The sequence below is a fragment of the Pseudonaja textilis genome, chromosome 4 (genome assembly GCF_049901715.1).
Source record: "Pseudonaja textilis isolate UNSWEBS1 chromosome 4, rPseTex1.2, whole genome shotgun sequence".
Taxonomy (NCBI): Eukaryota; Metazoa; Chordata; class Lepidosauria; order Squamata; family Elapidae; genus Pseudonaja; species Pseudonaja textilis.
In genome coordinates this window covers 91,858,478-91,871,944 of record NC_141993.1, presented here as the reverse complement: position 1 = coordinate 91,871,944, position 13,467 = coordinate 91,858,478, and the positions used below count along the sequence as shown (strand labels likewise).

The window sequence follows — 13,467 nt, the reverse complement described above, 5'->3', positions numbered from 1 at the left end:
AGGAGAGTAAGCCAATCCCAATTGAAAAGAGATTGGAGAGAAAGGGATTACAGGAGAGTAAGCCGATCCCAATGGGGATACACACGAAAAGAGATTGCAGAGAAAGGGATTACAGGAGAGTGCCGATCCCAATGGGGATACACATCGAAAGAGATTGCAGAGAAAGGATTACAAGAGAGTAAGCCAATCCCAACAGGGATCCACATCGAAAAAGAGATTGCAGAGAAAGGGATTACAAGAGAGTAAGCCAATCCCAATGGGGATCCACATCAAAAAGAGATTGCAGAGAAAGGGATTACAGGAGAGTAAGCCAATCCCAATTGAAAGAGATTGCAGAGAAAGGGATTACAAGAGAGTAAGCCAATCCCAACGGGGATCCACATCAAAAAGAGATTGCAGAGAAAGGGATTACAGGAGAGTAAGCCAATCCCAATTGAAAAGAGATTGGAGAGAAAGGGATTACAGGAGAGTAAGCCAATCCCAACGGGGATCCACATCGAAAAGAGATTGCAGAGAAAGGGATTACAAGAGAGTAAGCCAATCCAAACGGGGATCCACATCGAAAAGAGATTGCAGAGAAAGGGATTACAAGAGAGTAAGCCAATCCCAATGGGGATCCACATCAAAAAGAGATTGCAGAGAAAGGGATTACAGGAGAGTAGCCAATAATTGAAAAGAGATTGGAGAGAAAGGGATTACAGGAGAGTAGCGATCCCAATGGGATCCACATCGAAAAGAGATTGCAGAGAAAGGGATTACAGGAGAGTAAGCCGATCCCAATGGGGATACACATCGAAAAGAGATTGCAGAGAAAGGGATTACAAGAGAGTAAGCCAATCCCAACGGGGATCCACATCGAAAAGATATTGCAGAGAAAGGGATTACAAGAGAGTAAGCCAATCCCAAACGGGGATCCACATCAAAAAGAGATTGCAGAGAAAGGGATTACAGGAGAGTAAGCCATCCCAATTGAAAAGAGATTGGAGAGAAAGGTTACAGGAGAGGCCAATCCCAACGGGATCCACATCGAAAAGAGATTGCAGAGAAAGGGATTACAAGAGAGTAAGCCGATCCCAACGGGGACACCCATCAAAAAGAGATTGCAGAGAAAGGGATTACAGGAGAGTAAGCCAATCCCAATGGGGATACCCATCGAAAAGAATGGCTTCGGGTTCAGGGAATTCTGGAAGTTGAAGTCCCACAAGTCTTAAAAGTTGCCAAGGTTGGAGACCCCTGTACTCTAGACAGCTGGGGTGTGTGTGTGTGTTTGTGTGTGTGCAGAAAAGGTGGCATAATCTGTTGGGGGTGGGGGTTTGTCCTGGGAAGCCAGATCCCGGATCCCTCCGGCGGCCCCTTCAGAGGTCAGTGCTGGCCTTGGCGGTCAGCGCCTGGATGCGGGCGGAGTTGCAGCCTTTGCACAGGATGTGTCCATCCAACGGGTAGCAGCCTTGGTTGTCGCCTTCGGACAGGAGGCCTCCGCAGTCCTGGGGGGAAGAGACGGGAAACGGGGGCTGTTCGAGGCCGGACAGGAGGCGAGGAGGATGGGCTAAGGGGTCCTTTGGCTTGGCCCAGGATCAGTCCCCACCAGGCATGGCTCGGGGGGGAATCTGGCATTTTAAGCGGCCCCCTTTCTTGGAGTTGCCACCTGATTCTCCATCTAGTCTCTCTCTCTCTCTCTCTCTCTCTCTCTCTCCACACACACACACACACACACACACACACACTACACACAAACAAGGACACACGGCATATTTCTAGAGGTCCTCCTCAAGGGAATGACTCCTTCTTCCTTTCCTCCTTCCCTTCCACTCTCCCTTCCTTCCTTCCTTCCTTCCTTCCTTCCTTTCCTTCCTCCCTCCCTCCTTTATCCTCACACTGCTTATCCTTCCTTCCTTCTCTGAATTCATCTTTCTTTCTTCCTTCCTTCCTTATCCTTGCTCTCCTTCTTCCTTCCTTCCTTCCTTCCATTCTTCCTCCCTCCCTCCTGCCTTCCTCTCCTCCCCCTTCTTTCCTATCTTTCCTTCTCTTCCTTCCCTTCCTTCCTTCCTTCCTTCCTTCCTCTCCCTTCCTTTCTTCTTTCTTTCTTTCTTTTCCCTTTCCTTCCTTCCTTTATCCTCCTCCCTCCCTTATCCTTCCTTCCTTCTCTGCTTATCCTTCCTTCCTTCTCTGAATTTCTTCCTTCCTTCCTTATCCTTCCTCTCCTTCCTTCCTTCCTTCCTTCCTTCCTTATCCTTGCTCTCCTTCTTCTTCCTTCCTTCCTCCCTTTCTTTCTTCCTTCCCTCCCTCCTCCCTGCCTTCCTCTCCTCCCCCTCCTTTCCTATCTTTCCATCCCTTCTTTCTTTCCTCCCTTTCTCTTCCTTTCTCTTTCTTTCTTTCTCCCTCGTTCTTTCTCCCTCCCTCTCTTTCTCTTTCTTTCTTTCTGTCTCCCTCCCTCCCTCGTTCTTTCTTCTCCCTCCCTCCTTTCTTTCTCTCCTTCCTTCCCCTCCTCCCTCCCGTGAGAGCCAACAGAGAGGGGGGGAAAGAGAGACCAGAGGCACCCACCTCACACCGGTAGCACAGGACATGGAAGTCGCGGTCCAGGGCCACGATCCGGACAGTTTCCTCCTGGCCCTGGGCGGGCATGATGGGTTCCTTGCAGACGGAGCATCGCGGGGCAAATTTCCTGGGGTGGGGGGCGAGAAAAGGTAAGAGTAAACAGCGAGTGGTCCTTGACTTATGGTCACAACGGAGCCACTCCATTTTTTTGTGGCTCAGTGAGATATTTGTTCCGTGAGCAACGCCTGTAGGGGAGAAACAGACTAGGAGAGGCGAGGCGAGAAAGAAACTCAAGATTTCTTTGTCTTGATGCTCTTTGGCATAAGAGTAAGACGAGAGAATCTTTGCCAGGCGGTCAAGATTTTTACACAAGGAACGCAGGCCTCGGGTTCTGCTAACCTGGGTCCATCGTGTTGTGTGAACACTCAACTCGCTGTCAGGATTCCAGCAATCGCCCTAATGAAATCATCTCAGAGCCAAACTTCAAAAAACTTCAAAGGATTCATTAGAGGCGACATACCGGCCCTGCCCTGGATGAAGCCTCTAATAAATCCTTCGGAAGTTTTTTGAAGTTTGGCTCGAGAATCCTGATTTCATTAGGGGGATTGCTGGAATCCTGACAGCAAGCCAACTCTGGCCTCCGTTATTTGCGGTCCCCCTGGATCCTGTTTCCCCGCTGGATTGTCTCATAAACCAGATTCTCCAACTGAGCCCCGTTCACCAAGCTGGGTGTCATCATTCACATCCTCCAATTAAATATATTCGCAGGCAAAAGCTCCGGTAAGTTTAGTTACAACCTTTTAAAGAGAAGAGTTGGAATGGACTCCCGCTTTCAAACTGCTGCGCTGCACTTCCAGATTTCCTTCCTCTCCTGTTTTATTTATTTTTTAAATGGCAACTCCTAAAACAGGCCTAGGAACGCTTTATGAGTGGAACCCACGTTTATTTTCATGTACACCCCACCCCCATCGTTTCTCCAGCCCTCCAGACCCTCTGCAAACACACACACACACACACACACACATGCACACACACCTGTGGAAATCCTCAATGCAATGAATGTTGCCTCCGGCATCCACAGTGAAGGGGATGCCATCCAGGCTCCGGTTGCAAATCACGCAGGTGAAGCAGTGAGGGTGGTACGCTTTCCCGGTGGCCCGCAGGATGCGCTCCATGATGGGCTTGGCACAGACACTGCACGGCTCCAGGGTGTTCTGAGGGAAGGAGAGACGGAGTGGAACCGGTCAGCGACAAAGAGGTGGGTTGTTTCTTTTTTTTTAAAAAAAAAATTGTTATAAATGCCTTTTACTGTTTTCATTGTTTTTTTTTTTTAAAGGTTTGAATTGTGAACTGCTGAGTTTGGCTGAGATGGCTGGGATAGAAACCTCTCTTCCTCTCCCTCCCTCCCTCCCTCCCTTTCTCCTCTCTCTCGTTTGTCTGTGTCTATCTATCTATTATCTATCTATATCATCTAATTATCTATTTATAATCTATTTCATCTGTCTTTCATCTATATCTATCTACCATTTATCTATCTATCTCTCTATTATCTATGTATCTATCTTGTCTGTCTGTATTTATCTGTCTATGATCTATCTATACCACCTATTTATAATCTATTTCATCTGTCGTTCATCTATATCTATCTACCATTTATTTATCTATTATATCTATCTATCTATCTATCTATCTATCTATCTATCTATCTATCTATCTGTCGTCTATCATCTATATCTGTAGTCTATCATCATTATGTACCTATCATCTCTCTAACTATCATCCACCCATCTATTTTTCTATCTATCTTTCTATCTATCATCTATCTGTCATCTATCATCTGTCTATCTATCTATCTATCTATCTATCTATCTATCTATCTATCTATCTGTCATCTATCATCTATATCTGTAGTCTATCATCATTATGTACCTATCATCTCTCTAACTATCATCCACCCATCTATTTTTCTATCTATCTATCTATCTATCTATCTATCTATCTATCTATCTATCTATCTATCTAGTCTGTCTATCTATTATCTATCTATATCATCTATCTATTTATAATCTTTTATCTATGCCTTTCATCTATATCTACCTACTATCTATCTATCTATCTATCTATCTATCTATCTATCTATCTATCTATCTATCTATCTAGTCTGTCTATCTATTATCTATCTATATCATCTATCTATTTATAATCTTTCATCTATGCCTTTCATCTATATCTACCTACTATCTATCTATCTATCTATCTATCTATCTATCTATCTCTATCCATATCTCTGTCATCTATCATCTATATCTGTAATCTATCATCATTATGTACCTATTATCTCTCTAACTATCATCCACCCATCTATCTATCTATCTATCTATCTATCTGTCTATCTATCTATCTATCCATCTATCCATCCATCCATCTCTTCATTAGAATGAAGATCTGTTCCGACATTCTTGCCAAGTAATTGCTGCTACCGCATGGCGTTTGGAAGCCATCAGCCTGGCAACTCTCCCAGCCTGATCAAGGTCTGCGGTTGTGAAATCTCTTCAAAGGCTGTTGGCCGGGACTTTGCTGGAGAGGAATTCCCTTTAACCTAAATAAAAAGGGGTTTTATCGGGACAAGGAGTCGGCTTCGGGATCTTGGGAAGGTCTAGGATAGAACAGCATGGTTCTGCAAGGCGTGTTCTTCCAGAGGGGCCGGGGACTACAAACTCCAGCATCCCGAGCCGAGGAAAGGACCCTGGGATGGAGGGAAATCTGGTTCTCTGGACTAGAGGAAAAATAAAAAAAACCCCAGAGAGGAGAAAAGAAGGCATCCTGGTTATTTCCCAGAGCAATATAACTATATTGAATTCTACTGTATGGTGCAATATTAATGCAATATCAGGGATTTTGCAGTTCAATTGCATAGAATGCAAAGGACGTGTATTTGTGTTTTATTTTATTTATTGATGTATAACTAGCTCAATACCCGTGTTTCCTACGAAACTATGTGGCTGGGCTTAGTTTTGGGGGAGTAAATAAGGAAAAAAAAAATTCTGCCTCTGCCTACCAGCATCCATCAGTATTGCTAGCATCCTGTCAGTGTGTGAGAGAGTTGAGGGCTGTTTGGAAACTGAAAGAGTATTTGCTGCGTGAGCAAGAAGGAGACAGCAAGGAGCCTGGGCGTGGCTTAGCTCAACTGTTCTGTACTAAAGCTGCTTGGTGCTGCTGTGAAACTGAAACTCCTCTGCTTGCGTTTTGCATTTGGAAAAGATTTCTTTTCAGGTGGGGAGGGGGAGTAGAACTCCTTAGCATCAGAGCATAATAATAATAATAATAATAATAATAATAATAATAATAATAATAATAATAATGCTCTGATGGTCATTTTGAAAAATCCTTTCTTAGTGAGCCCCTAGAAGCCAAGAGGAACCTACATGCCAGATTGCACGTTTGTAGACTTTACGGTTCGGGAGATTTTGTGATGATGCGTGAGGGGTATTTTGCTTTTATATATATAGAAGATAGATGTACACTGAAGATGGCATTTGATTTCGATGTAGGAGGCGCAAGGACAATCAAGTAAAGAAAGAAAATTTCCCAGCCCAGCATCTCCAGCAGTTAAGATGTCAAATCACAGCCGGCGACACCGTTCAAGTCGGCATGGGGCGCGATACGCATGGATTGATATCTTGGCATCCTGGCGTGTCCCCCCACACCCCCCATGCATCCCAGGGGAAACCACACAACTATCACAAAGGACAACCACAACCTTTGATTCCCGCAGGCTCAACGGACGACCACGAAAACCAGCGACCAAGTTCATTCATCCTGCTCAGTGCAAATTGGCGTTGTTCAATAGTCCACATTTGGAACGTTGAAGTTATGGTGGAAGTATGAATAATTCTTAGAAAATATGAAATTCATGGTATTTAGGGAGTATAAATACAAGGGGCTAAGCAATGTTATTTATGTTGAAGTGAATTAATGGGGCAGTGAGAAATGGATTAGAAAAGAGATTAGCCCTGTTGAAGTTGGGGAAGTCGGAAGATTAGGGATCTAAGACTTGTGGACTTCAAGTCCCAGAATTCCCTGACCCAAATTCATCCTTTTTGACGGGGATCCCCATTGGGATCGGCTTACTCTCTTGCAATCCCTTTCTCTGCAATCCCTCAGCTCTAAGAGGCCACCTAAATTTGGACGCCCCTTTGAGGTCATCCTTTTGAGGATGACCTAATCCAAGGGTCTCCAAACTTAGCCAGTTTAAAGACTTGTGGACTTCCAACTCCCGGAATTCCTGAGCTAACATAACTGGAGGAGGAGGAATTCTGGGAGTTGGAGTCCACCAGTCTTCAAGCTGCCACTATTCAATTCGAAATAATTGGTACCAATGGATAGACAGCAAAATACGAAAGATATAGGTTAAAAAGAGGAAAAATATACTTTGTCTAATGAGAACCTGTTGAAATGGATGGATATTTGGAATGTATAAATAGAACCAAGACTTTGTACTGTCAAAGAAAAAAAAAACAACGATGGTGAAATGTATCAACATACTTTGCTTTTAAAGATGTTTGTATTTTAATGTTAATTTTCAATAGTTTTTTAAAATTAAAAAAAGAACTATATGTACCTATTTGCATTATTATTGTTTTTGCTTAAAAAAGACTTGACCCAGTTAATGCAATGTATGTTTATATTGGAAAAAAAAAACTTATTTGAGAGCAAATTGTGGTGGTGGTTGTTGTTGTTATAGGTCATGGGTCTTCAAAGTCGACAGCTTTAAGACTTGTGGACTTCCACTCCCAGAATTCCTCCTCTGGTCATGTTAGCTCAGGAATTCTGGGAGTGGAAGTCCACAAGTCTTAAAGCTGTCGACTTTGAAGACCCTTGGATTAGATAGACAGATTAGATAGATAGACAGACAGACAGACAGACTAGATAGACTAGATAGACAGATATAGACAGACAGACAGAGACAGACAGACTAGATAGAGATGACAGACAGACTAGATAGATAGATAGACAGACAGACAGACAGACAGACTGACTAGATAGATAGATATGATAGATAGGTGATAGGTGATAGATTTAGGAGTCTTCAAACTTGGCAAGTTTAAAGACCTGTGGACTTCAACTCCCAGAATTCCTCCTCCTCCAGTCATGTTAGCTCAGGAATTCTGGGAGTTGAAGTCCTGAGTCTTTAAACTGCCAGAATGAAGAACACTGCATGGAGACCCTTGATAGATAGACTAGATAGATAGATATAGATAGACAGACAGACAAACAGACTAGATAGAGATGACAGGCAGACTAGATAGATAGACAGACCGACTGACTAGATAGATAGACATAGAAAGACAGACAGACAGACTAGATAGAGATGACAGACAGACTAGATAGATAGACAGACTGACTGACTAGATAGATATAGATAGACAGACAGACAGACTAGATAGAGATGACAGACTAGATAGACAGACAGACTAGATAGAGATGACAGACAGACTAGATAGATAGACAGACAGACTAGATAGATAGACTAGATAGATATAGATAGACAGACAGACAGACAAACAGACAGACTAGATAGAGATGACAGACTAGAGAGATAGATAGACAGACAGACTGACTAGATAGATAGATATGATAGATAGGTGATAGGTGATAGATTTAGGAGTCTTCAAAGTCGACAGCTTTAAGACTTGTGGACTTCCACTCCCAGAATTCCTCCTCCGGTCATGTTAGCTCAGGAATTCTGGGAGTTGAAGTCCGCATGTCTTAAACTTGCCAAGTTTGGAGACCCTTGGGTTAGGTCATCCTCAAAAGGATGACCGCAAAAGGGCCATCTAAATTTAGGTCACAGAGCAAGGCATTGGTTAAGTGGGCTTCGCCTTGTGTGACGGCCTTGCTTGCGAATCCCATTGTGAATCCCTGCCGTTGTTAACTGAATCGGTTAAGCGAATCTGGCTTCCTGCTTGTCAGACGGTCGCCAAAGCGAATCACGTGACCCCCCAGGAGACGCTGCGACCGTCATAAATACGAGTCAGGGGCCGAGGGTCTGAATTCGGATCACGTGGCCACGGGGGATGCTGCAACGGTCGTAAGTGTGAAAAACAGCCCCACGTCGCTCTGTTTTTAAAGTGTGGTTGTCACTTTGAACTTCCCTTAAGGACCAGGAGAAGCGATCGGGCAGCCCATTTGGCCGAAAAGGGGTCAGGTCTCCTGTTTGAGTAGGAATTGGACTAGAAGACCTCCGGGGGTCCCTTCCGTGATTCTGTGATCTTGGGCAGAGGGTTGGACTTCCAACTCCGGGATTCAGTCAAGCGCTGGTGTTTTCCTCTGTGTTGGGAAATCTGTTCAGCTTCTGTTTTCTTTACTTGCCCCAGAAGACTCTGCTAATAAAAGTTTGCTGTGGTTGGATAAATTGGTGGAGCTGTTTCGGGAGGATGACTCAAGCCCCGCAGACGGGAAACATCTGAGAGAGAAAGAGAGAGGAAAGAGGGGGGAGGGAGAGAGAGAAAAAGGGAGAGAAAGAGAGAGGGGGGAAGGGAGAAAGAGAGAGAGGGGAAGGGAGGAAGGGAAAGAAAGAGAGGGGGAGGGAGAGAGAGAGGGAGAAAGAGAGAGAAGGGGAGAGAGAGAGGAAAGGAGAAGGAGAAAGAGAGAGGGGAGGAGAGAGACAGAGAGAGAAAAAAGAGAGGGAGAGAGAGGAGAGAGAAAGAGAGAGAGAGGAGAGGGTGGGAGGGAGAGAGGGGAGAGGGGAGAGAAGAAAAAGAGAGAGAGGGGAAGGGAGGGAGAGGGGGGGAAGAGAGAGGGAAGGAGGAGAAGAGAGGGGAGAGGAAGGAGAAAGAGAGGGGGAAGGGAGGGAGGGAAAGAAAGAGAGAGGGGAGGGAGGGAGAAAGAGAGAGGGGAGAGAGAAAAGAGTGAAAGAGACAGAGAGAAAAAGAGGGAGAGAAAGAGAGAGAGGAGAGGGTGGGAGGGAGAGAGAGTAAAAGAGAAAGAGAGAGGGGGAAGGGAGGGAGGGAAAGAAAGAGAGGGGGAGGAGAGGGGAGAGGAAAGAGAGAGAAAGAGAGAGAAGAAGAGAGAGGGAGGAAGGGGAGAGAAGGGAGAGGGAGGGAGAGAGAGAAAGAGAGGGAGAAGGGGAGAGAAAGAGGAGGGAAAAGGGAGACAGAGAGAGAAAGAGAGAGGGAGGAGGGAGGGAGGAGAGAGAGGAAAGAGAGAGAGAGAGAGAGAGAAAAAGGGTGGAAGGAGGGGAGAGGGAGGGAGAGGGAGGGAGAGGAGAGAGGTGGAAGGGAGAGAGAAGAAGGAGAGGAGAGAGAGGAGGGAGGGAGAAAGAGAGAGAGGGAGGGAGACAGAGGGAGAGAGAAAGCGAGAGAGCTACGGTTTGCCAACGACTTTAAAAACCACCTCTGGGCACCTGATGGCTGACTCTTTTTGTAGGCTCCCACCTCCACACTGGGTGACCAATGGGGAAAACAGAAGCACCGGCAGGAAAATATATTTGGGCCTCCTTGCAGCCAAGCATGAAGTAGACTTAAGAAAACGGCACGGCTTGGCAGCCAGATGGGAGGTGCTGCGTCCCTTCGTCCTGGTTTGAAGAGGAACGGAATGGAATCGATTAAAATAGACTAGAACAGAATAGAGAATAGAATAGAACAGAATAATATTGGGAAATTAGAATAGAATATTAGAACAGAATATTGGAATAGAACAGAACAGAATAGAAATAAAGCAATAGAATACAATAGAACAGAGTTGGAAGGGACCTCGGAGGTCTTCTAGTCCAGCCCCCTGCTCAAGCAGGAGAACCTAGACCATTTGAGACAAATGGTTATCCAAACTCTTCTTAAGAACTTCCAGTGATGGAGCATTCACAACTTCTGGTGGCAAGTCGTTCCACGGGTTAATAGTCCTAACCGTTCGGAAATTTAATTCCAGGTTGCTTCTCTCCTTGATTAGTTTCCGTCCTTTGCCTTTCTGTCCTGCTTTCAGGTCCTTTACAGAATAGTTTGACCCCTTCCTCTTCTTCGGGGCAGCTCCTCAAATACTGGAACACCGCTATCCTGTCACTCCTAAGTCTTCTTTTCTCCAGACTAGCCAAACCAGGATCCTGCAGTCGTTCTATGTACGGTTTCGCCCGCCAGGCCTTTGATCACCTTAGTTGCTCTTCTCTGAACATTTTTCCAAAATGGTCTCAACACCATTTTTTTTATAGTATGGGAGGTCATGCACAACGACTGCGGGAAAGAACAACGGCTGCAGGAGCCAGGAAGAGGCCTGAGAAAATATCTGTAGGACCCCCGCCTCACATCCTGGACATCAACTCTTTCAACTTCTCACAACGACACTATAGGGATGTGATGGCGAACCTATGGCACACGTGCCGCAGGCAGCGCACCGAGCCATTAGTGTCGGCACGCAAGCTGCAGGCAAACTTCCCTCGCCGCGCATGTGTACGCCTCCCAGATGATTGTCGGCCGGTTTGAGGCCTTTTTCGGCCTCCCCGAGGCTTCGGGAAGGCTTCTGCAGGCTGTGCAGGCCGAAAACTAGGCCCGTTTTGTCATTCCCGTTTTTCTGAAAATACCGGAAGTGATGAAACGGGGCTCGTTTTCAGCCGACAAAGCTTGTGGAAGCCTGCAGAAGCCTTCCTGAAGTCTCTGGGAGGCCGAAAAAGGCCTCAAAGGGGCTGAAAATCAGCTGGGAGGCGCAGGGCAGGTAAGGCGGCGGTGGGCAGGTAATGCGTGCACATGCGTAGGGGGCATGGGGGGGCACGCATTGCCTTCTGGGTGCTGGCGTGCGAGCATGAGCGTGCGCACAATTTTTGGCACAGGAGCCCCCAAAGGTTAGGGCACCACTGCTATAGGGCATTGCACACCAAAACAATTACTCCGTTTCCCCGAAAATACGAACAACCCTGAAAGTAAGTCCTAGCTTGATTTTGACACGTGCGCCCAATATAAGCCCTACCCCCAAAATAAGCCCTAATTGAGATCCCGCCCACTCCAGAGTGGACCGGTAAAAATTAAGCTAGGGTGGGAATAGGGGGGTGGAGCTGTCCTACTACTTACCTTAGGACAGGTGTAGCCAGGCCTCACACATCCTGACACCTGCCTGGCCGGCCCATTTCTTCTGCAGCGGGCAAGGCTGGCCAGGCTTTCCTGAAGGCCTCTGGAGCTGAGAACAAAGCTCAGGATCGATCCAGAGCTCTATTATGGGATGCAGAGGCCTTCAGGGAAGCCTTGCTGGCCGCGGTAGAAGTTCCTGAAGGCCTCTGACATTATTAAAACTAAGATGGAATTACTGAATAATGAAATAATAATATGTGATGAAATTGCAAATCTGACAGATAAAAGTATGATGAATATAGATTAAGAAATAAGAATTTCCTTATTAAGAATGCTTTTAACTTTCCTTTATCTTCTCTTTTTTCTCTAAATTTTCCTTTCTTTTCTTTTCTTTCTTCTTTTCTTTTCTTTCGTTTATTTGTGTACGTATTGTTGGTTGGTTTTAATTGTACAAACTAATAAACTATATTTAAAAAAAAGAAAGAAAGAAGAATTTCCAGATATTATATAAAGAAGTTAAGAGTATAATTAAAGAAAAACAGAATAAGTTAAGATATGAATCAAAAATAGATAAAACAAATGTGAACAACATAAGAATATTTGTGAAAATTTATAGAAAAGGGAACATGTAATGATATGATAAGAAACTGAGTATGTAAGATAGATATGTAATTAATATGAATTGTAAGGATACAAGCGACAAAGTTACAGTCATACCGTTACAAGTGGGAGGAGATGGGTGATAAGGAGTGATAAGGAGATTAATAGTGATAGTAGTACAGACTTTATAAATAGTTGGACAGTGTGGAGGGAATTATTTGTTTGGCAGAGGAATGGCAATCGGGGAGAAAAACTCCCCTTGTATCTAGTTGTTTTGGTGTGCAGGGCTCTATAGCCTCGTTTTGAGGGAAGGATTTGAAACAGTTTATGTCCGGGATGTGAGGGGTCATATTTTCACAGCCCTCTTTTTTGGCTGATGCAGGATAATTAGGATTGAACGGTGGGGTTCTTGGTACTTTCAATATCAAAAAAGAGACTGAGACTCTGGAAAAAGTGCAGAGAAGAGCAACCAGGATGATGAGGAGACTGGAGACTAAAACATACGATGAACAGTTGCAGGAACTGGGCCTGGCTACTCTAGGGAAGAGAAGGACCAGGGGAGACAGGAGAGCAGCCTTCCAATATTTGAGGGAGGGGGGTTGGACTAGATGATCTACAAGGTCCCTTCCAACTCTGTTAATCTGACTTTAATCTGATTTTAATGAACAAAAGGACCAGGGGAGACAGGAGAGCATCTTCCAATATTTGAGAGGCTGCCCCAGAGAGGAGGAAGGGATCAAGCTATTTCCCAAGGCCAGACAAGGAATCATGGATGGAAACTGAACAAGGAAAGATTCAATCTAGAACTAAAGAGAAACTTTCTGACAGTGAGAACAATCGACCGATGGAACAGAAGTTGCCTTCAGAAGTTGTGGGAGCTTCATCCCTGGAAGCTTTCAAGAAGAGACTGGACTGCCCTCTGTCAGAAATGGTGTAGGGTCTCCTGCTTGGGCAGGGGGCTGGACTAGATGATCTAGAAGGTTCCCTCCCAACTCTGTTAATCTGCATATATATTCTGTAATCAGAGGAAATAAGGAGAAATTTCCTAACAGTCAGGACATATAAAGTGACATATAAGGGGAAGGATGTGTTTATTTTTATGGACATATAAAGTGACATATAAGGGGAAGGATGTGTGTTTGCGTTTATTTTTATGGGCATATAAAGTGACATATAAGGGGAAGGATGTGTGTTTGTGTTTATTTTTATGGTCACGGCCATGAGGTGCACTGAAGATGGTGTTTGATTTCGTTGGACGAGGTTCAATGACAATAAAGTA

General features: G+C 45.0%; 1 protein-coding gene across 1 annotated transcript in view; it reads right to left on the bottom strand.

Annotated features, from left to right (window-relative positions):
- Window positions 1-1,008: 1,008 nt before the first annotated feature.
- Window positions 1,009-13,467, bottom strand: part of LPP (LIM domain containing preferred translocation partner in lipoma) — an 84,518-nt gene continuing 72,059 nt past the window's right edge. Inside the window, exons 5-7 of the mRNA XM_087933723.1 lie at window positions 3,571-3,749; window positions 2,542-2,662; window positions 1,009-1,484 (exon numbers count right to left, since the gene is read on the bottom strand). Of these exons, the coding sequence (XP_087789849.1) occupies window positions 1,356-1,484; window positions 2,542-2,662; window positions 3,571-3,749 (429 nt within the window). The 3' untranslated portion in view covers window positions 1,009-1,355. The remainder of the gene's footprint in view (window positions 1,485-2,541; window positions 2,663-3,570; window positions 3,750-13,467) is intronic.